At 42.4% G+C, this 21,348-nt stretch overlaps 3 protein-coding genes across 15 annotated transcripts in view; 1 reads left to right on the top strand and 2 right to left on the bottom strand.

Moving 5' to 3' along the window:
- The window catches only part of LOC116669149 (smoothelin-like protein 2), a 44,671-nt gene that overhangs the window by 6,784 nt on the left and 16,539 nt on the right, over nucleotides 1-21,348 (top strand). The window lies entirely within an intron of this gene.
- Nucleotides 1-21,348, bottom strand: part of LOC116669151 (U3 small nucleolar RNA-associated protein 18 homolog) — a 30,922-nt gene that overhangs the window by 156 nt on the left and 9,418 nt on the right. For 5 of the 13 annotated variants that reach the window (XR_004326504.1, XR_004326506.1, XR_004326503.1 and 2 more), the window contains 4 exons: nucleotides 19,304-19,542; nucleotides 18,929-19,054; nucleotides 18,653-18,828; nucleotides 11,005-17,552 (listed from right to left, as the gene is read on the bottom strand). Coding sequence is in view for 5 of the 13 variants with exons in the window: in XM_032498020.1 (XP_032353911.1) it covers nucleotides 18,066-18,123; nucleotides 18,653-18,828; nucleotides 18,929-19,054; nucleotides 20,634-20,722 (449 nt within the window). In the remaining 8 variants the exon portion in view is untranslated. Of the gene's footprint in view, nucleotides 1-4,198; nucleotides 4,561-11,004; nucleotides 18,124-18,652; nucleotides 18,829-18,928; nucleotides 19,055-19,303; nucleotides 19,543-20,633; nucleotides 20,723-21,348 lie in introns of those variants that run through there. The other 8 variants (XR_004326509.1, XR_004326510.1, XM_032498022.1 and 5 more) reach the window with 7 other exon arrangements.
- LOC116669153 (proteasome maturation protein-like) lies at nucleotides 3,961-4,485 on the bottom strand (the record flags this gene model as incomplete). The annotated part of the gene is given in 2 exon segments (XM_032498039.1): nucleotides 3,961-4,328; nucleotides 4,330-4,485. Coding segments are annotated over 2 exon segments (519 nt in total), but the record flags the coding sequence as incomplete, so codon positions are not given.

The raw sequence follows: 21,348 nt of genomic DNA, 5'->3' as shown, positions 1-21,348 counted from the left end.
CCGGGCCCCACGCCCAGAGGCGCCACGTCCTTGCTGAGCCCCTAGAGATGGGGCTTTGGTGGGACTGGCTCGGAGGTGGGGGCGGGGGAGAGGCCCTAGTTTCACTGTTTGAGATCCTGTCAGTGAGAACGCATTAGAAATTGTAAAGCGCTCTTGCTGGACAGGAGAGCTCTCTGTAAGGGCTGGAGCCTGTGAGCACTGCCACCTCTGCCCCAGACCGCTGGGTGCCCACCCCTGCTGCTTCCCAAGCCTCAGTCTTCCCATCTTGTACAATGAGGACAGTGGATAAGGTGAGTGGTTTTCCATCTGTGCTTCCCTAGGACCCGCTGTACATTACATCCCATGAATTATTTCTTTTATAGCAGGAAATCTGTGCCTCTTAATCCCTTTCACCTGTTTTGTCCGTTCTTCCACTCTCCTCCCCTCTGGCAGTCACCCGTTTGTTCTCTATATCTATGACACTGTTTCTGTTTTGTTTTTTAGATTCCACGTGTAAGTATTTGTCTCCCTCTGTCTGACTTATTTCACTTAGCATAATACCCTCTAGGTCCATCTATGTTGTCACAAGCGGCAAGATTTCACTCTTTTTTTTATGGCTGAATAGGATTCCATTGTGTGTGTGTGTGTGCGTGCGTGCGCGTGTGCGCTGCATCTTCTCAAACCAATCATCTGTTGATGGGCACTTGGTTTGTGTCAGTGTCTGGGTTATTGTAAATAATGCTGCAATGAATATAGGGGTGTATATATCTTTTTGAATTACTGTTTTTGTTTTCTTCCGGTAAACACCCAGAAGTGGAATTGCTGGATCATATGGTGGTTCCATTTTTAGGGTTTTTTTGAGGAACCTCTATAGTGGCTACACCATTTTACATTCCCACGAATGGTGCGTGGAAGTTCCCGTTCCTCTCCATCCTTGCCAACACTGGTTGTTTCTTGTCTTTATGATCATAGCCATTGTAACAGGCGTGAGGTGGTATCTCGTTGTGGTTTTGATTTGCATTGTCCTGATGATTAGAGATGTCGAGCATCTTTTCATGTGCCTGTTGGCCATCTGTGTGTCTTCTTTGGGCAAATGTTTATTCAGATCCTCTGTCCATCTTTAAACTGGGTTGTTTACTTTTTTGATACTAAGTTGGATGAGTTCTGTGTATATTTCAGGTACCAACCCCTATTGGCTATGTTATTTGCAAACATCTTCTCGCCTGGCCTGTGTATCTCTAGATCTCTCCTCCTATGAGTAAAAGAAGCCCCTTGTTTGTGAGTGTGAGGTTGATCCAGTACTGCCCACAGGGGACCATCATAAGGAAGCTTGATTTTTGCCTCCCAGTCTTCATTCAGACTTGTTCCGTGGGGGTGGTTCATTATCACCCTTTTGAATTGAATACAGAGACGGGGTTTTTTGGACACTCTTCTTTGGCAAAAAAATTCCTAGGTCACTTCAAGTTCTAAAAGTCTCATTTCAGTAATTGCAATTTTAAAGAATATACAGAATGGTCAAATTAATGGAGATGGAGGATAGAATAGTGCTTGCCAGGGGTGGGGGGCCGGGGCTAATGGGGAGTTATTGTTTGGTGGGCATGGGGTTTCCACTGGGGATGATGAAAATCTTCTAGAGATGGATTTATAACAATGTTATAACGTGTACTTGGTGCCACGGAATTATACATTTAAAAACGGTTAAAATGGTAAATTTTATGTTATGTTTTACCACAATTAAAAATGCAAAAAAGTACAACCCAAAAAATAATTTAAAGTTTATTTGAGGAAAACGTCTCCCTTGTACCTTCCCCATCTGTTTTTTTTTTGTTTTGTTTCTTGACTCTGCATATGCTTTTTGTTTATTTATTAACTTAATTGAAGAATAGTTGATTTACAATGTATTAATTTCTGGTGTACAGCATAGTAATTCATATATATATATATATATATATATATATATATATATTCCTTTTCATAATCTTTTTCATTATAGGCTATCACAAGGTAGTCAATATAGTTCCTTGTGCTATACAGTAGGCCCTTGGTGTTTATCTATTTTATATATAGTAGATGGTATCTGCAAATCCAGAACTCCCTTTTATCCCTCCACCCCCACTCCATCTCCCCTGGTCACCATAAGTTTGTTTCCTATGTCTGTGAGTCTCTCTGTTTTGTGAATAAGTTCATTTGTGTCATTTTTTTAGATTCCATGTATAAGCGATATCAGGTGGTATTTTTTTTTTCTCTTTCTGGCTTCCTTCACTGTAAGTAATGATACATACAGTGTACTGTATGATAATCTCCAGGTCCATCCATGTTGCTGTAAATGGTGTTACTTGGTTTTTTATGGCTGAGTAGTATTGCCATTGTATAAATATAGCACACTTCTCTTATCCAGTCATCTGTTGATAGGACATTTAGGCTGCTTCCATGTCTTGGCTATTGTATATAGTGCTGCTATGAACATTGGGGTGTATGTGTCTTTTCAAATTAGAGGTCCCTCCAGATATATGCCCAGGAGTGGGATTGTTGGATCATAGGGTAAGTCTATTTTTAGTTTTTTAAGGGATCTCCATACCTGATCTATTTTGGATAGGCCGTATGCAACAGGAAAAAGTGTGAGTGAGTGTGTGTGTGTGTGTGTGTGTGTGTGTGTGTGAGATAAACTCCTATTTCCCCTCCCCTACTGCTCATACACCCTGAGACTCTCTTTCTCACTCACTAGGCTGATTTTCCTTCCTCCAGAGTTGACGCTGGGGAGAAGGGGAGGAAAGGGGCAAGAAAGGTCTTATTCTGACTGGTGCCATGAGCCCTAGTACCACAGCATCTCGCCGGGTCTGGTATGTGTATAAAGCTGACTCCTCACCTAGTGGGGCCCTTTTGTAAGTTCTTCCCAAATCTGCTAGCCCACACCATTATTGGGGTCTCTCACCACAGGTGAGTCCCTTGGTCTGACCTCCCCTACACTCACAGGCAGCCTAGGCTTCAGCTTCCTGCTGCTAAGGCCTCAGCTGCCCTCCAGGTGGCGCCCTTGGCCAGGTTTTATCACGCTCTATGCCGCTTCCTCTGCCACAGCTCATGTCTGGTACACAGCAAACAGTCACACGTCTTTTCCTCCCAACAGATTTTAGGGGAACCAGTTTCCAGTGCAGCAAACTGCCTTCACTTTACTGTCAAGACCAGTGGTAGCCAGCAAGTCTGTCATGCAATCTATTTTTAAAATCAGATTCATTAAGATAAAATTTACATGAAGTAAAATTCACCAATGTTACTATCTACCACCACTTACCAGCACCACAATCAGGATAAAGAACATGTCTGTCGACTAAAATGGTTCGTTGTGTCCTTTGCCTCACCTCTTACCTCTGGCCCTTAGCAACCACCAATCTGATTTCTATCCTGATCCGTTTTCCTTCTCCAAAGGAATCGTGTTTTAAGGATTTACATATTATAAATGGAATCACACAACATACACTCATTCATATCTGATTTCTCTCACTTAGTATAGTCTTTGCGAACCATTCATATCTTTGCTTGTATTACTAATTTTTCTCTTTATCACTGAGTAGTGTTCATTTTATCTAGACACTACAGTTTACTTATTCACCCAATGCTAGAATTAGGTTTCCAAATTTTTATCATTATGAATATAGCTGCTATAAACGTGTATACACGTCTCTGTGTGGATATGTGCTTTTATTCCTCTTAAATAAGTATCGAAGAGTGGAATTTCTGGGTCATATTGTAAGTGTATGGTTAACTTGATTTAAAAAAAAAAACTACCAAATTATTTTCCAGAGTGACTATCATTTTGCATTCCCACCAGCAATGAATTAAAGTTCCAGTTGCTCTATATTCCTGGCAACACATAGTATTGTTGGCTTTTTTTTTTTTTAATGTAGCCACCCTAGTGTATGTGTATAGTGGTATTTTATGTGGGTTTTTTCCCCCCATATGTCTGTACTCTTAATGTTGTGCACATGAAATTATAGTAAAAAACAAATATAAACAAGATGCATCCCCTCTATTTTCATAAACAGCACACTGAATCCCAGTAAACTGAGTTTATATTCCACTGTCAAGTGCAGCTCTCCCATCAGTTCACTGTGTGATGTGTCATTAAATATATCTTCCAATCCAACAGTCTCATCATTACCCCTCAAAATACCCAGTGAAAGGTCTGAGCTTGGATGAAATGGAAGACGCAGAGCCTGCCGCATTGCTTTGAATTCCATTTGTAATTTTAATAACGTAAATAGACCCTGTTTGTTTCTCAGTGTGGGAAAAAATTCACTTTTTTCTTGGTTGAGCTGGAAATTTTTGTCTGATAATGCAAGAGGATGTCTGACAGGGCAAAAGTTCATTTTTCCCAGAAGAAAAATCTTCCTGAAGAAGATCATGACTTTCAGAAGGTCCAGTTGCTGAAAGTTCAGGGACTGGAATACTGTCCTTTAGCTGAGCTCCAAGCCCTCCGGCTTTCACCTTCCACTCGCTCTGCACAGCCTCTCAACGCTGTAACTGCCAGCTGGCCCGGTCCCTCACTTCCGTTTCATGTGGTTTTAATTTGCATTTCCGTAAGGTCTAAAGATATTGAACATCATTTTATTTGCCCGTTATCCATTCACCAATCTTCTTTGGTGAAGTGTCTGTTCAAATCTTTTGCCCATTAAAAAAAGTAAACTGTTCTTATTGAGTTTTAAAACTTCCTGGTACATTCTATATTGGAGCTCTTTACCAGATAAATGTGTTTGCAAATATGTTCTCCCAGTCTGTGCCTGGTCTTTTCATTTTTCTTAATGACATCTTTTAAAGATCAGAAGTTTTTATTTCTGATGAAATTCTGTTCCTTATTTTGCCTTTGTTTCCTATCTAAGAAATCCTTGCCTAACCCAGAATCACAAAGATTTTGTCCTGTTATTTTCTAGAAGTGTTATAGTTTTAGCTCTTATAGATAGGTCCATGATGAATTTTGAATTAATTTGGGGGGTTGGTGTGAGGTACAGGTCAAGGTTCATTTTATTTTTTGCATATAGGTATCCAGTGATTCCAATGCCATTTGTAGAAAAGACGATCCCTTTCACTTTCCAACCTTTGCTGAAAATCAATTTGTTACCAACTCAGGTCCCTGGACTCTTTAATCAACAGAAATTGAAAAGCAGCTGGACGAGGAATTCAGGCAAGGCTTTCCTGGGACACGTGCTGCAAGCAGGAGGGAGTGGAAACAAGTACCAGGTTTCCTTGCTTGAGGAGGGGCAAGCTGGCTCCTTCAGTTGGGTAACAATGTGGGGCGGGCTCAGCTTAGGCTGCCTGCCCACCCCCTTGGCGGTGCCGTGTGCAGGGATCACGGGCAGTCCCCTGTTTTTGCTCCCAGCTCCTCAGAAGTGGTACTTGGCATATGGCCTTTCTGTATCTTGATGTTCATAATTGCGCTAACTGCACGGGTACAGCTTTTTTAGTCCCTAATAGTTTCTTCGTATTCTGCTGCTTGAGGAGAGGTTTGTGCACGTGCAAGTGCAAGCACTTCAGTAGAGGGTCCCAGGTCCTGGCCTATCTCTAACTGACTGTATGTGTATGAGCCTTCTGACTGGTAGGGGGGAGACAAGCCCACCTCTTCCCCACAGCTGGGCATGGGGGTTGGGGATGGGAATTACTGTGTAAGTCTCTCCAAAGAAAGCCTACGTCTAATTTTTTTAACACCTTTTGGCCTCTCCAATCTGTTCTGTGAGCTCAAAGCAGGTGATCAGCTGAGGGTCACAAAACTGGTTCTCAACCACCTCCTTTGCAAGTCCTGCTCTGGGAGTCCTACGGCACTCTGGAATGTGGGAATCATTGGCACCTGTTGTCCTGAGATCCTTGTCAATACTCAGACCAGGCGGGTCCCCTTCTCACATCCTGTGACGCTTGCTTAAACCACTGCAGGCAGGTTTCCATCATAGTTCCTAACTCACACAAGCCCAGAGATGGAAAAAAAAAATCCTGGGATGCATCAAAAATTTTGACCAATAAATTAGGGTGATTGAGTGGGACTTGGGGAGGGGAGTGGCAGACAGATTCTTTTGGATTGAGGGGTAGATGCGATGCAGATGGGGCTGGAAAGCACTGGGAGGGTGTCTTACAGGCGGAGAAAAACCGATGGGATCGAGGGGTACTGGGGATAGTGGGAGCGAATAGAGCAGGAGGAGGGTTCAGAGGGGCTGGAGGTCATGGAAGGAATGGGGAAAATAAGAGGGAAGCGAGAGCTGTGGAGGCTGGGGGACCAGGAGAATGGAGGGGACTTAGCTGAGCTGGGACAGGGAAGACCTGGGGAAAGGGATGGGGCAAAATAGCAACTAGAGGAAGTTGGAGAAGACTGGGTGGGGTTGGGAGTGGCCAGCAGCTGTTTCTTGTACACAGAGGAAAATATTTAAAAATTTAACATTGTGATAAAACACACACAGCTCTTACCATTTTAAGCATTTAAGCATTTAACTACAGGTGGCATTAAGTGCATTCACAATGTTATGCAACCATCCCTACCATCTGTCTCCAGAACTGTCTCATTTTCCCAAACAGAAACCCCTTAAACAAAAACTCCCCCTTTACCCAACCCCTGGGAGTGTCTATTCTGCTGTCTGCCTTGTACAGAGAACACATGAAGCCATGATTTCCTTGTCCCTAGCCTTGTCCCAAGTGGAGGTACAGGGGACTGGGGGAAATGGAGTTGGAGGAGAGTCTCGGAAGCCCTGTGGAGGACCAGAGGGACTGCGAGGAGGGCTGGGGCTAGGAGGCCTGGGGGTTCTGGGAAGGGCTGGAGGAGCTGGGAGTTTTGAGGAACTGAGTGATGACAGGATGGATGGGAAGGGGCGTAGCCAGGGCTAGGCATCTTGATAAATCACAACCCTTCCAAAAACAGAGCCCTCTGGTCCCGGCTCCCTGACCACCTGCTGCAGCAGGCTCCATGCTCTGGCTGGGTCTGTGTGGTGACAGCTGCTGGGACCCTCCCCTGGCTGCCAGGTTGGGCCCTGCCCCCAACCTATAGTCTGTATGCTCCCATCCTGCTTGGGGTAGGAAATGGAAGTGGGCCTGGGGGACCTCGCCTTTCCTCCTCACTGGGTCCAGGGGTAGTTGGAGGTGGCATTAAACCTTGTTTGTGTTTTACTCATTTCTGGCAAACCAAGGGCCTCAGTGTAACGGCCCTTTTGAGGGGTGCAAAGTAATCTGCTCATTGTCCCAGGGGAGGAACTAGAAAACGAGTCTCCAACCAGTCTAGACCAAAGGGGAGGGTCAGCAGGGAGTGTGGGAAATGGGAGGAAGTTGGTGGGACTGGGGGCTGAAGGTATTAAAAGACTGAGTGTCTGGGAGGGTTAGGAAGGGACTAGGGGACCTGCATGAAATAGAACTGGGGATGATTTGGGAATCTGAGTTGCCAGAGAGAGACTGGAACCTAGAAGGAGCTGAGATTCCAGACAGGGTGGAATAAGAGAAATGTTGTGGAGGTGAGTGGGGGACATGGAAGGGAAGAGGTAAATCGGGAGAACCTGGAAGAGGCCAGGAGAGCTGGGGATGGGGGCTAGTCATTGGAAGGATGTTAGGGCCTGGAGTAGGCCTGGAGGATCTGGCAGTGACATTCAGGTGCCGGGAGGGGCCAGAAGGCTCTGGGAAGAAAAGGGAGGTGATGCGAAGAGGTGGGGTGAGGCATGGTGGGAGGGGCATGGCGACAGAGGGCTTGGGAGGAAGTGGGAACTGCAGGGCGACAGGGGCGGGGCTGAGAGAGGCACTCCTTCATCCAGAGGTTAAAATTCCCCACTGTGATTAATAGATTTCTCAGCTTCTCCTTGTGGTTCTACAGGTTTCTGCGTTCCCTACTTCAGTGCTGTTAAGTGCACGCCTAACTCCAGTCCCCACCACACCTCTGACCCCGTTAAAATCCACCTTCTACGTGGCAGTAAAGCAACTCATGTCCTCTCCTTGCTTGAAACCTTGCAGAGCTCCCTTACCTGCACCATTGCCCTCAAGGCAACCCTAGCCTGGCCCAGCCTACAGGCCCCGCCCCTGCACATAGCCCCGCCCCCACGCACAGCCCCGCCCCAACTCGTCCCACCACCCCAACTCCTGGCCTGGTTCCCTCTCTGTCCTCAAGCCTCTGCCCACCTCTGTGCTACTCTCCAGCCTCAATATCCTGTCTTCTTTAACGCTCCAGATTGAGTCCACGCTTGGGCTTTTTTGCTCCTGCTGCTTCTGCCTGGAATGTTTCCTCCACGGGTCTTAGCTACCTTCTTACTTTTCAGGTCTCGACACAAATTTCACCTTCTTTGAACAGGCTTTCTCAGACCAACCCCCTGGCTAAAGCAGCCCCCAGCTCACTACAGTCTCTGTGAACCATCATGGCCTGAGTTCATCTTCATCAACCAGCACCTGCCGTCATGTGACTGTGCCATTTGTGTGCATATTGACTGCCGCCCCTAAAGCATAAGCCTCCCCAGTTCAGGATGTTCACTGCTGTAACCCCCGAACCTGGAGCCGTGCCTAGCCAATGGTGAGGGGTCGATAAATGGCTGTTGATTGATTACTGATTGACTCATTCATACTCATATTCATAGCAGCATTATTCACAATAGCCATGAGGTAGAAGCAACCCAAGTGTCCATGGACAGAGAGTGGATAAACAAAGTGTGGTACATACATACAACAAATGGAATATCATTCAATCTTAAAAAGGAAGGAAATTCTGACATATGCTGTAACATGGATGAACCTTGAGGACATTATGCTAAGTGAAATAAACCAGTCACAAAAAGACAAATATTGTATGATTCCACTCATATAAGGTACTTAGAGTAGTCAAATTCAGAGACAGAAAATAGAACGATGGTGTCCAGGGTAGTTTCTAGAGGGGGTGGGGACATGGGGAGTTATTGTTTAATGGGTTACAGTTTCAGTTTTGCAAGAGGAAAGAGTTCTGGAGATGGATGGTGGTGATGGTTGCACAATATGAATATCCTTAACTCTACTGAAGTGTACACTGAGAAATGGTTAAGGTGATAAATTTTATGTTAAGTGTTTTGTACCACAATAAAAAAAAAACATGATGGACATGTTCATGACTGCTGAATCTCATTAATGGATTGTCCATTTTACTAGTATGAAATATCCATCTTACTCTTAATGCCTTTCGTCCCTAGTTTTAGTTTGTCTGACATCACTATTGCCACACCAACTTTCCTCTTTCTTTTGTACTTGCCTGGGAAGGATATTTTTGTCCATCCTTCCTATGTCAGTATTTCCATATTCTAGTTGTTTTTTAGGTGTGTCTCTAACAATACAACATGATTGGATTTTATCCATTTTGAAAGGCTTAGTTTTCTTAATAGATAAAGTTAAGCAATTTAAATGTACTGTGATGGATATATTTAGACTTAGTTTGATATCTTATTTTGTATTTTCTATTTATCATGCTTTTTTCCTTTTTTTTCTTATTTTAGTTTTTATTTCAATTGGTTATATGTGTATATACTTTAAAGAATGAGATAGTTTCATTTGAGGTTTGTTTAGGAAAATATCTGTATGTTGTTCCTTTCTTTCTGTTTCTTCTTCCCCACGGGCAATCACTTTCTTACTTCCTTTGTAACTGATTTTTAAAATATTTACTCCTGTATTTCTAAATGGACACGCCTGTGGTACTGCTTCTTGACTATTAAACTATCTTGCAACTTAAGCCCGCCTTCCATGTTTTGCTCTGCCATGCAATGGAACATCATTCTGCCATAAAAAGGAATGAAGGACCACAATGTATGTTGCATGGATGAACCTTGAAGACATGCCAATGGAAGAAACCAGTCACTTAAGACCATGTGTTATGTGATTCCATGTCTATGAAATGTCCAGAATGGGCAAATCCATAAAAACAGGAAGTAGATTAGTGGCGGAATTGGGGACTGACTACTAATGGGGACAGGATTTCTGCTTGGAGCAATGAAAATGTTCTGAAATTAGATAGTGGGGATGGTTGTACACTCTGGTGGATGTATTTAAAACCACTGACTTTACAACCATGGAATTTATTTAATGGATGTAAACTATATCTCAGTAAACAAGCAATCTGCACCTCTGTGACCATGAGGAAGACAACAGCCTTAGTGTCCTAGCTCAGAGTCCTCTTGAAAGCAAAGCTTGTGATAAGGTCTCGAGTGTTAGGCGGTTGATCTGGGAGGTCTTGGCAGGAAGCTGGAGAGAGGGGCGGGCAGAGTGAGGGACGGAGAGAAAGCCACTCTGAGTGTGATACTGAGGTCTCTGCCATGGGCGATTTGGGCTCAGTTCTGGTGGGGACCTTCTGCAAAGCCTACAGAAGGCTTCTCCAAAATTGTGAAGAGTTAGCGGTAGAAGTACTCATCCAACAGCTCCCATCCCCTCTGTTTAAGGGCCGCCCCTGGAGGTCTTAACTCCAGAAGTCCTGGAGCAGAAACTTCAAGTGTGTTTCACTTGAGCCCCTGGGAAGACTTGGCTAGAGCTTTGGCTGAAATTGGAGGAGAAGCTGAGAGGACATGAGTGGAGACACAGCAGCATCTGATACACGGTACTCTTGCCTGCCCTCCGTGCTCTTCCCTCCCCGCTCCCACATTCTTGTGATCCCAAATTTTGGCACCAGGAACTAAACACAATAACATTAATGATGGTTGTTTAGATTTGCCAATATATTTAGCTGATTTATTTGCTCACTATTTCTTATTCCAACCCACTGCATCTTTCTAGATTCACTTTTTCTTTCAAATGATGTCTGAAAATGTACTTAATCTACCATTACTCTCCAAGGACAGAATTGCTGTGTTCACAACTGTAGGTCCAACTTTGTTATCCTTTATCCCTTTGAAAATATTGTTTTATTGTTTTCTGGCTTCCAGTGTTGCTGATGAAGACTCTGATGTCATATTCTTATTCCTTGTTTTCTGGAACTAATTTTTTTTTTCTTGATCTTTGATGCTCTGAAGTTTCACTAACATGTGAAATGAGTATAGATTTGTTTGTTTGTTTGTTTTTTCACCACGCTTAGGATGTGGTGAGATTTTTTTTTCCTAATCTAAGGATTTTTTTTTTTTTTCCACTTCTGGAAAGTCCCCAGCCATGACCTCTTTGGCAGTTTCTCTTTATCACCCTTTCTATCTGTCTGTTCAGACACATCTGTTTATTCTCCTTGTGTGCCATTGGGCTATTGACCTGAGACAAACAGACCACCATATGTTTCTCCAACAAAGATGGGTTTATCTGGGATTGCCAGAGAATTGCAATCTGGGGTCTGCAACCATGGTGAACCATGTGCAAGTCCCCACATGACAAGGGATGGAGAACACTCTTATAGAGAGGAAAAGGAAGTTGGGAGGGCTACAGTGAGCAAAGAGTCCACGGCTTTTCAATGGCTGAGCTCTTGGCTGGAAAGAAGAGAACTCTTTCTTCTTCCTGGTTAGGCTCTGTTATCGTGGCAAGGGAAGAGAGCGCCCCATTCTGTTCTGTCGACTATTTAATTGAGGTTTCCCTTTATTAATTTTTTTCACGCTTTAAAAATATTAGTTTCCCTTATTGGTATTATTGTTATCCCGATTTTATACATGAGGAACCGCAGACCTAGGAAAGTTAAATAGCTGCCCATGGTCACACAGTACGTGGTGATGCTACGATTCACACCCAGGTGGTCTGGCTCCATAATCTATGCTCTCAACCACAATGGCCCGCTGCCTATCGAGCTCAGACTGAAAGGGACCATGTCCTGGATCCTTTACCAACTTCTGGCTATTCATTTCCCATCACCTACAGATGCAAATGGAAGCATCTGACCAGCATCTCAAACAGAAACAAACAATGAGGAAAATCTGGGTGACAGAAGGGACAACAGGTCCTCTGAGACATACATATCCATCTCTCCTCCAATGGTCACTGTTCAAAAGCAACAATCACAGAAATATGTGACGGTTGTGACTTTCTAATATTTAGAATCTTCCTACTATCAAAGGGGTTATATTTATCCTGAGTAGCTCCAGAGGGCAGGTTTATGACTAATTCCACTTCAACAAATAGTTTTTTACGGTCTATTAGGTCCTATATGGTGCTATGGGGTTTACCTCCAAGATGCCACTGAATAATGGAAGTTAAAACAGTAAAGACCAGTGTATTCTTATTCCAAGTAATTATAATTTTCAGTTCTATAAATTCTATTTTTTTATTTTTTATTTTTAATTTTTCTGCTGAGATTCTACATAATTTTACTCATTGGTCACATGTTTTCCTTTATTTCAGACACATAAACAGACACATCTGTTTATTCTCCTTGTTTGCCATTGGGCTATTGATCTGAGACAGACCACCAGATGTTTCTCCAACAAAGATGGGTTTATCTGGGATTGGCAGAGAGTTAAAAGAGTTATAACAACTCTTTAAAATCCTTCTCTGGTGAGGCAGGATCAATATGGCAGAGGAGGAAGACCCTGAGCTCACCTCCCCCATTAATCAATCAAAATGACAAATACATACAGAACAAGTCTCAGTGATAATGATCCAAAAATGAGCAGAATGACTCTTCTACCACCAAGGGTGTAAGGAAAGAACCACATGGAGTCTGATAGGAGGGGAAGAGAAGCAATCTATTAAGAACCCACACGCCTGGTGGGTGAGCCAGAGAGGAGCGGCTCAGGGATCCTCCCTGGGGATCAATGGATTCAAGCCACATATTAAGTAAACCAAGCCTTAGGGTCCAACATCAGGAAGATAAGCCCCTTTATCTGGTTTGAAAACCAAGAAGGGCTTACCAGAGGGCTGGAATAAGCTGAGACTGCTCTTGAAGGACTTATGCACACACTTGCTGGATCCCAGGCCCAGTAGCAGATAGAAAACTGCCTTGTGCTCTGGCCAGCCTGCCAGGACCACCCCAGCAGGTCCCTCAGCACACACCAGGCTCTGGCTCCAGCACATCCTGCTCGGCCACTGCCCCCCACTGAGAAGAAGGCCACCACTGCCAATGCACACGTTCTCACCAGGGAAGGAGCAGAGCCAGGTCAGGCCCCAGCCCTGCCTCTAGCCAGAGCAGAGCCCACAATTGCCGGTGTATGTACGTACCATGGAGGGAGCAGAGCTGGCTCGGCCAGGCCCTGCCACTAGCCAGGGTGGAGACCGCCGTTCCCAGCATGCACATGCGTGTGCACACTGGGGAAGAAGCAGAGCCAGCTCAGGCCCGGCCATGCCTCTAGCCAAGGAGGAGACCACCATTACCATGATGCACGTGCACGCATGCACCAGGGAAGGAGACAGCTCAGTAATGCAGCTCCAACATCTCAGCCCTGACTGCACCACAACCAAGGCATCCACACGGCGGGGACAGGTAGAACCAGCACAGAAATATAGCCCCAAGCCCTCTGGCCCGAGCCACACCCCCAACCAAGGCAGAGGCTGCCATCACACTGGGGAGAAGCCCAACTCCCTCAGGGCTCCTGCTCCAGCCCCTTGGGCTCTGGGCCCATCCCTGATAGGACTACAAGCTAGGAGAAGCCACAGCTCACATCTGGCTCAGCTCTCCCCTCCAACTCCAGCCCTACCCCCCATCAAGGCAGCGGCTGCCAGCACACCCCAGGAGAAACTATGGCCCCTGCTTACTTCAGATCCAGTTCTCACACCAAAGCCTCTGGGCACAGGCAGGCTGCACAGAGATGTTCCCACACAAGGACAAGCCTTCAAGACCAGGACAGGCAGCTGTTTCACCCGATTTCATAAATATAAAATACAGAGAAAGTTAAACAAAATGAGAAAACAAAGGAATATATGTCAAATGAAAGAACAAGATAAAACCCAGGAGAAAAAAAAACCCTAATTTGAAGCAGAGATAATTTACCTGATAAACAGTTCAAAGCAATAGTAATAAAAGTGACCACTGAAAGCAAGAAAAGAATAGGTGAATACAGTGAGAATTTCAACAGAGAACTAGAAAATACTGAAAAGGAATGAGACAGAGCAGAAGAATACACTAACAGAAACAAAAAATACACTAAATGAATTAACAGTAGATTAGGTGACACAGACGAACGCATAAGTGATCTGAAAAACAGAAAAATGTAAATCACCCATTCAGAGCTGTAAAAAGAAAAACACATCTTAAAAAATAAGGATAGTCTAAGGGACCTCTGGGACGACATCAGCCATGCTAACATTCACATTATAAAAGTCCCAGAGGAGAAAAAAGAAAGGGGTCTAAAATGTATTTGATGAAATCATGGCCGACAACTTCCCTAACCCAAAGAAGGAAACAGATATCCTGGTATAGGAAGCACAGAGAGTCCCAAATAAGATGAACTCAAAGAGACCCACACCAAAACATGTAATTAAAATGGTAGAAGTTAAAAATTAAAAGAGAATTTTCAGTCACATCCATAAGGCTATCAGCTGACTTTTCACCAGAAACTTTGCAAGCCAGAAAGGAGTGGCATAATGTATTTAAAATGCTAAAAACAAACAAACAAACAAACACCTTCAACTTAGGATGCACTACCAAGAGAGGTTATCATTCAAAATTGAGGGAGGAATAAAGAGTTTCCCAGACTGCAAAAACTAAGAGTTCATCACCACTAAACTGACCTTATGAGAAATGTTAAAGGGTCTTCTTTAAGTGAAAAAGAGAAGGCTGTAACAGGAAGTAAGAAAATAAAGAAAGAGAAAAATCTCAATGGTAAAGGCAAATATATAGGAAAAGCAGTGGATTAATCATTTAAATAAGCTAGTATGATGGTTATAAGACTGAAGCTGTAAAATGAACTATAACCACAATAATAGGTAAGGGGTGGGCATCAAGATTCTGTTTGCCATCACACTGACATGTTATATATGACATCAAGGACACAAAATGTGGTTGGGGGGTGAACATGTAGACCCTTCAGAATGTGCCTGAACTTAAATGACTGTCCACTTAAAGCAAGTAGCTATAGTTATAGGTAGACACACATGAACTCCATGGTAAACACAAATCGAAAACCTACAATAGATACACAAAAATTAGACAGAAAGGAACCCAAACATAACCCTAAAGAAATAAACCGTAAGGAATGAAACTAAAAGAAAAAGAAATTAACAGGGAAGAAACACAAAAACAACCAGAAAACAACAACATGGCAGTAAGTACCTACCTATCAATAATCACTTCAAATGTCAATGGACAAAATGCTCCAATCAGAAGACACAGGGTATCTTCTAGACTATTAAAACTAATAAATGAATTCAGTAATAGTGCAGAATACAACATTAATATATAGTAATCTTTTGCTTTTCTATACACTAATAATGAACTATCCAAAAAAGAAATCAAGAAAACAATTCTATTTACAATCACATCAAAAAGAATAAAATACCTAAGAAGCAATTTAACCAATGAGATGAAAGACCTCTACTCTGAAAACTCTAAGACGTCAATGAAGGAAATTGAGGATGGTATAAATACATGAGAAGACATCCCATGTTCACAAATGAGAAGAATTAATATTGTTAAATTGTCCACACTACCCAAAACAATCTACTGATTCAATGCAATCCCTATCAAAATATCCATGACATTTTTCATAGAGCTAGAGCAAAGAATCCTAACATTTGAATGGAACCACAAAAGACCCCAAACAGGCAAAGCAATCATGAGAAAAAAGAACAGAGATGGAGGTATCACAGTCCCTGACTTCAGCCTATGCCACAAAGCTACAAAAAGCTGCAGGGTACAGCTCATTGGCAGAGCACACACTTAGCATGCACGAGGTCCCGGGTTCTATTTACCTCCATTAAAAAAAAAAAAAAGAACAGTATGATGCTGGCACAGAAACAGACACCTAGATCAGTGGAACAGAATAGAGAGCCCAGAAATAAACCCATGCAGAAATATGGCAAATGTGACATAGGAGGCAGGAATATACAATGGGGAAAAGACAATCTCTTCAATAAGCGGTGCTCGGAAAACTGAACAGCTTCATGGAAAACAATGAAATTAGAACATTTTCTTATATCATCCACAAAAATAAATCCAAACTGGATTAAAGTCCTAAATGTAAGACCTGAAACCATAAAACTCCCAGAAGAAAACAGACAGTACACTATTTGACACTGGTCTTAGCCAGCAATTCTTTTTTGGATATGTCTCCTCAAGTAAGGGCAACAAGAGCAAAAATAAACAAATGGCATCCAATGAAACTTAAAAGCTTTTTCACAGTGAAGGAAACCATCAACAAAATGAAAAGGCAACCTACTGAACGGGAGAAGGTATTTGCAAATGGTATGTCTGATAAGGGGTTCACATCCAAAACGCATAAAGAATGCACACAATTCAATATGAAAAGTTCCAGGAAAAAAAAAAATCACAAGGCTAAATGAAGCAACCAAAGCTATTTAGCTGCCTTGATGGTAAACGGAAAACTAGGATCCTGCTGGGACCACAGACGGGTCATGGACAGATCCCTATGCCTTAGCCTCTCTCGGACCAGTTCACAGCAGGGACACAGCAGTAGATTCTCAATCCTTTGGGGGTTTGGGTACCCCACAAAATTAATAGTCTTCAGTTTAACAGAACTTGAGATTAGTCCAAACAACTGGTCCAACAACAACACGTTAATTAAAAGGGTGCTGATTAAATTGCAAGGACACATTTCTCATGGGTTCTATAAACAAGTAAAATCAGCAAACATTAGCAACAAATTCTGAGATAAACAGAAAAGGGACGCTGTCTGGTTGTGGTTATTAGGCTCAACGTGCTGTTCTCTGAATGCAGCTTCCTGGGAAGACATATACTGGCATGATCATACCCTTGACCTGGAGTTCTTCTCCGTTCTTCTCAGAATGGACAAAAATTAGAAGTTCTTTGATACCGTGAGACAAAAGTAAAAATTTAAGCAGATACCCTTGACCTGGAGTTCTTGTCCGTTCTTCTCAGAATGGACAAAAATTAGAAGTTCTTTGATACCGTGAGACAAAAGTAAAAATTTAAGCAGATGCAGCGATGGCAAGAATCATCATTCAACATGTCCAGCGCATGAAGAGTTTGCATACACATAAGGCTTGTATATCCTTGTTCTACCGTCCTTAATTAATTTCTTGAGTTACAGTGTTTTATAATAACAAGAAACTGAGATTATATTCAATAGCATATCACCAAAAAAGAAATACATTTGATTTACCATTACTATTATTATCATCATCATTATTACCAAGCTATACTTATTGAGGTAAGAAGATGAAAAATATTAGAAGGGAAAGATAACTGCCATGTCTTAGAAGAAGCTGGTGGTCGAATACACAACCCTGCACACCCGTGGATCCACAGTGAACACCGGTAACTACCAGATTTCAGCCACCCCTGGTCTGCTTTTCCCAGGAAGATGCAATGCAGGAAGGACCAAAGCCCATTCCTCCCGATTAGTGGAATACTATTTAAGAGCGATAACTACTACACGTTGTTTTCTGTTTCAATGTGAGGAGATGGTTTAAGGTTGTGAACTCAAAGGGAGGTCCGTGGCTCAGCAGCATCAGCACCATCCGAGAGCTTGTTAAAACGCAGAATCAGGCCCCCCTCAGAACAACGGAATCAAAACCTGCACGTTAACAAGAGCCCCAGGTGATCTATATGCACATTCATGTTTGAAAAGCACTGGTTTAAAGCATAAATAGATAAATTAAGAACCTATTTCAAAAGGATCACTGAAAAGTGTCAGGAACACAGGAAAGAAAAGACTACAAACACTGAAAATAAACAGCATAAATGTCTCTATAATTGGCCTTACTCACTTTTAACCACTAGTAGAACAAAGGCTGTACAGAGCAAGACCTGTCCTTTACCGCCCCACACATGTGCAGCTCAACAGCGAGACCGCCATGGAGCCAGCCCATGCCCACGCCAGCGCCCTGATTTATAACGTTAACGCAACCAGCTTCATTACAGTGACTCTGCTTCCCAAAGGATTCATGACGGTGTCTCTATATTTTGTGGTAAAAGCAGTAGGAGAACACAAGGGAAAGATACATTTTCATCTGATAAAAAAAGTATTTTTTAACTAGCTCATTCTTTAAAATACATTACAACCTCCAAAAGCAGTGCTTTACTTCCTTTAAATGTAAACCAAAATTCTATTATAACAAACGTAGAACTGGAGGTTTCCAAATTTCCTGAAGATGAGAAAAGTGAAATGATTAGAACCCAGGTCTTCTAACTCCCAGGCTCGTGCTCTTTCTGCTGTAGCAATTTGCTAATTTACAGCCAAGTATTTGCAACTGCTTTTCTGGTCTAGGAGAATATTTATTTTCAAATTACGGTTTTTCTCCTAAGTGCTTAATAAAATGTCAGTTCAAGGGGAAGGATATAGCTCAATGGTAGAGAATGTGCTTAGCAGGCACAATTACAAAGTCCTAGGTTCAATCCCCAGCACCGCCATAAAAATAAGTAAATAAATAAACCTAATTACCCCCACCAAAATAAATGTTTTAAAAAAAAAGTCAGTTCACTGTTTTCATTCAACCGTATTATCCCAACAACACAACATTTTCCAAATACTAAAACCAAACAAACTTATTTTTAAGAATTCTAAGGGGAGGGAAAAAAGAAGTGGTTGTAAGTACTCTTAAATGAACTCGGCTGTGGGCTGGAGGGTGGAGGGGGCTGGGGAGGGCTCAGTTATGAGTTCAATAGAAACCTTACCTCTTCCTTGATGCACAGGAATTAGCTTTCAGAGCCAGCATATCATAGACATAAAGAACTTTGCTGTGAGTGCTCGTGGCTAAAACCTCTTCTCCATTAGCACTGAAACAAGCCTTAAAGATTGGAAACATTTCCAAACAGATGCTCTGAATTTTAGGATTTGTTTTTCCATCAACCTATAAGGAAGTACAAAATATTCCTTTTGCTTACTTCCACAAACCCTGTATGCTGAGTATAAACACTTCTCACTACAAGTCTTCATTTAAAAATGCCCACCTGAAAGAGTGATTTAGCGTCATCTAGTCCAGTGACCATCACAACCTGTGCACGGGGGTGGTACTGCACAGACGAGACCCGAGCAGTGGTAGGACGTTCAGTGTTAGCGTGTTGGCAGTTCTTCATCTACAGAAAAATAAAACTGGAATTTTATCAATTCAAACAGGTTAACATTATTTTCTTTAAAGCATAAGAAAAAACATTATAAAGTAGTTCGCAATGCAGAACAAAGTGCACTGGAATGGTAACCAGAAGAACACAGCTCTGCTAACAACCAGCAAGTCATTCTGCTGTAAAAGAATCCATTTTTACCATCTTTCAAAGAAAGGGATTAAATCATTAAGGCCTTAGAATATAGTTACTTCCCCAACATACATCCATTCGGGTTGGGAGACTTTTATGTCCAGAGAAATTTTACTTAAAACTCCTACTCCGGCATCTGTGCATTCATGGTACAGAGGTAAGAGGCACTGGGTAGGCATCCCCGTGGTTCTCCGGTTGGCAGTTGCTTGTGTTCTCCTCTCAGGGTACGTGGTTGATAGTTTAAAGCGGTGATGAGTTCATGCGTCATTTGGACTACTTTCAGTTATTTCTGTTTTCACAGGTTTTCTCCTCTGCATTAAAAATTCAATTACATAGAAAACAAAGTATCATATATATGTTTTGTTTGAAACCACTGAAGTTAAATTTTTATGGTGATTACGTTTTTTTTGAACTCACTAATTCTTATTTTTTATTTATGTGTAATTAATTTACAAATGGTGACTGCATTTTCAACAGGGGTGAATTCACCCCATGTGGAGTTAAATGAATTATCTTCATAGGGTGAGGAGACAAAATCACTCTAATAATTTACCATAATAGGGTCCCCTCTCCACCAATACACATGCCACCATTTTATAATGGGGAAAATACCTGTGTCAGAGAGAAATCTGGTCATTGATATTTAATCAAAGCAAGTGCTGGGTACGCACTTGGTTACCACAATAAACAAGAGAGACAGTGATGAATTAGAAGGTAACTAGTAGGCCACTTTAGATAGGATGGCCAGGAAAGACATTTCTAGATGTCATCTGAGCAGAAAGGTAAGAATGAGTTGGCCACTGGCAGTGTCTGAAGAACAGACAAGCAGAAGAATGAGTAAGAGCAAAAGTTCAGAGGCAAAAACGGGTCGGCATGTACAAGAAACAGAAAGAAGGCCTGTGTGGCCTGAGTGAGGAATAAGAGGAAAGGTATGTGATGAAGATGCAGGCAGAAGCCAGATCGTGTGAAAGGCAGTGTAGACTGGGGTAAGGAATTCACAAATTTTCAGAGTAGTGAAAAGTGACACAACATGATGTTTTATTTTTCAAAGATCCCTCAGGTTACTGTAGAAAGAGCAGTTTGGAAATGGAGAGTCTAGTCACAAAGCTGCAGTGCACTGGGTGAGAGATGACAGCAGTAGAAACTAGGCTGGTACCAACAGAAAGGACAAGAAATGCAAAAGGAGAAATCAAATCAGATTCCCAAGATTCCTGGGGACATAATTTAATCTTATCCATCACTTCTGCAAAAGGAAGAAACCTAACATAAATATTTATCAAGGCAAGATGACAGCAAGCACATTTAATCCCCCAGATAAAGGGAGTCAACACATTTGTAACTGGGAAGCATATTGGATTTCAAAGGTAATTAGCTAGAGAGGTCCAGTTTCACTGACTCTCACTTTTAAGATTCCTTTAGGAGGAGTGGCTGATGTGGATAGGAAATTCCCAGTCCTTTGCAACAAATCATCTTCATCCTCTTCACTTTCATCTAAGTCAAATAAACCCACAGGCTGATCTTTAGAATCAATGAGATGGCCATTACCTACCCCAAACATCTATAACTAAAACTTCAACTCCCAGTCTCCCAACCTCAATCATTTTATTTAACCTGCAATTGGTAAAAGTAAAACAGCAAAAGAAATTTGAAGGAGACGAAAATGACGACAAAGACCTCAATATATATGGTTAAAATCAAAGCCTAACTCTGGAACCAAAGACACACATTCACAGATGGTGACTGAAACAACATGAAATGAAATAAAGTTGTAATAAGAGTCAGCATTTAATTTAAAAGGAGAAATTCAGATTGTGGCAAAATTGGCAACAGGGTGAACAGCAGATCTAGCTGAACAACTCACATGGAAAAGAACTAGAACTTCTAGGTGACTGACAGCTCAAAGTCAGCAAACCGTGTATCTGAACTCCAAAGAGAGGTAACAGGGCTGCTTTTCCCCTGGAGATGACTGATGGTTCCAGGAAAGAAGGCTGAGACGCTAAGTAGAGTTTTTAAAACACCTGTAGGGTTAAGGAGGCAAAAACTAGCATCAAAGCCCTCTAAGGTTGGTAAATGGTCTGGCAAACCAGTAGGCTTTGGATTGTTGCCACAAAAGAGTA

This window comes from Camelus ferus, chromosome 16 (genome assembly GCF_009834535.1).
Source record: "Camelus ferus isolate YT-003-E chromosome 16, BCGSAC_Cfer_1.0, whole genome shotgun sequence".
Taxonomy (NCBI): Eukaryota; Metazoa; Chordata; class Mammalia; order Artiodactyla; family Camelidae; genus Camelus; species Camelus ferus.
The sequence above is the reverse complement of the archived record's forward strand: the minus strand, read 5'-3'. Positions and strand labels throughout refer to the sequence as shown.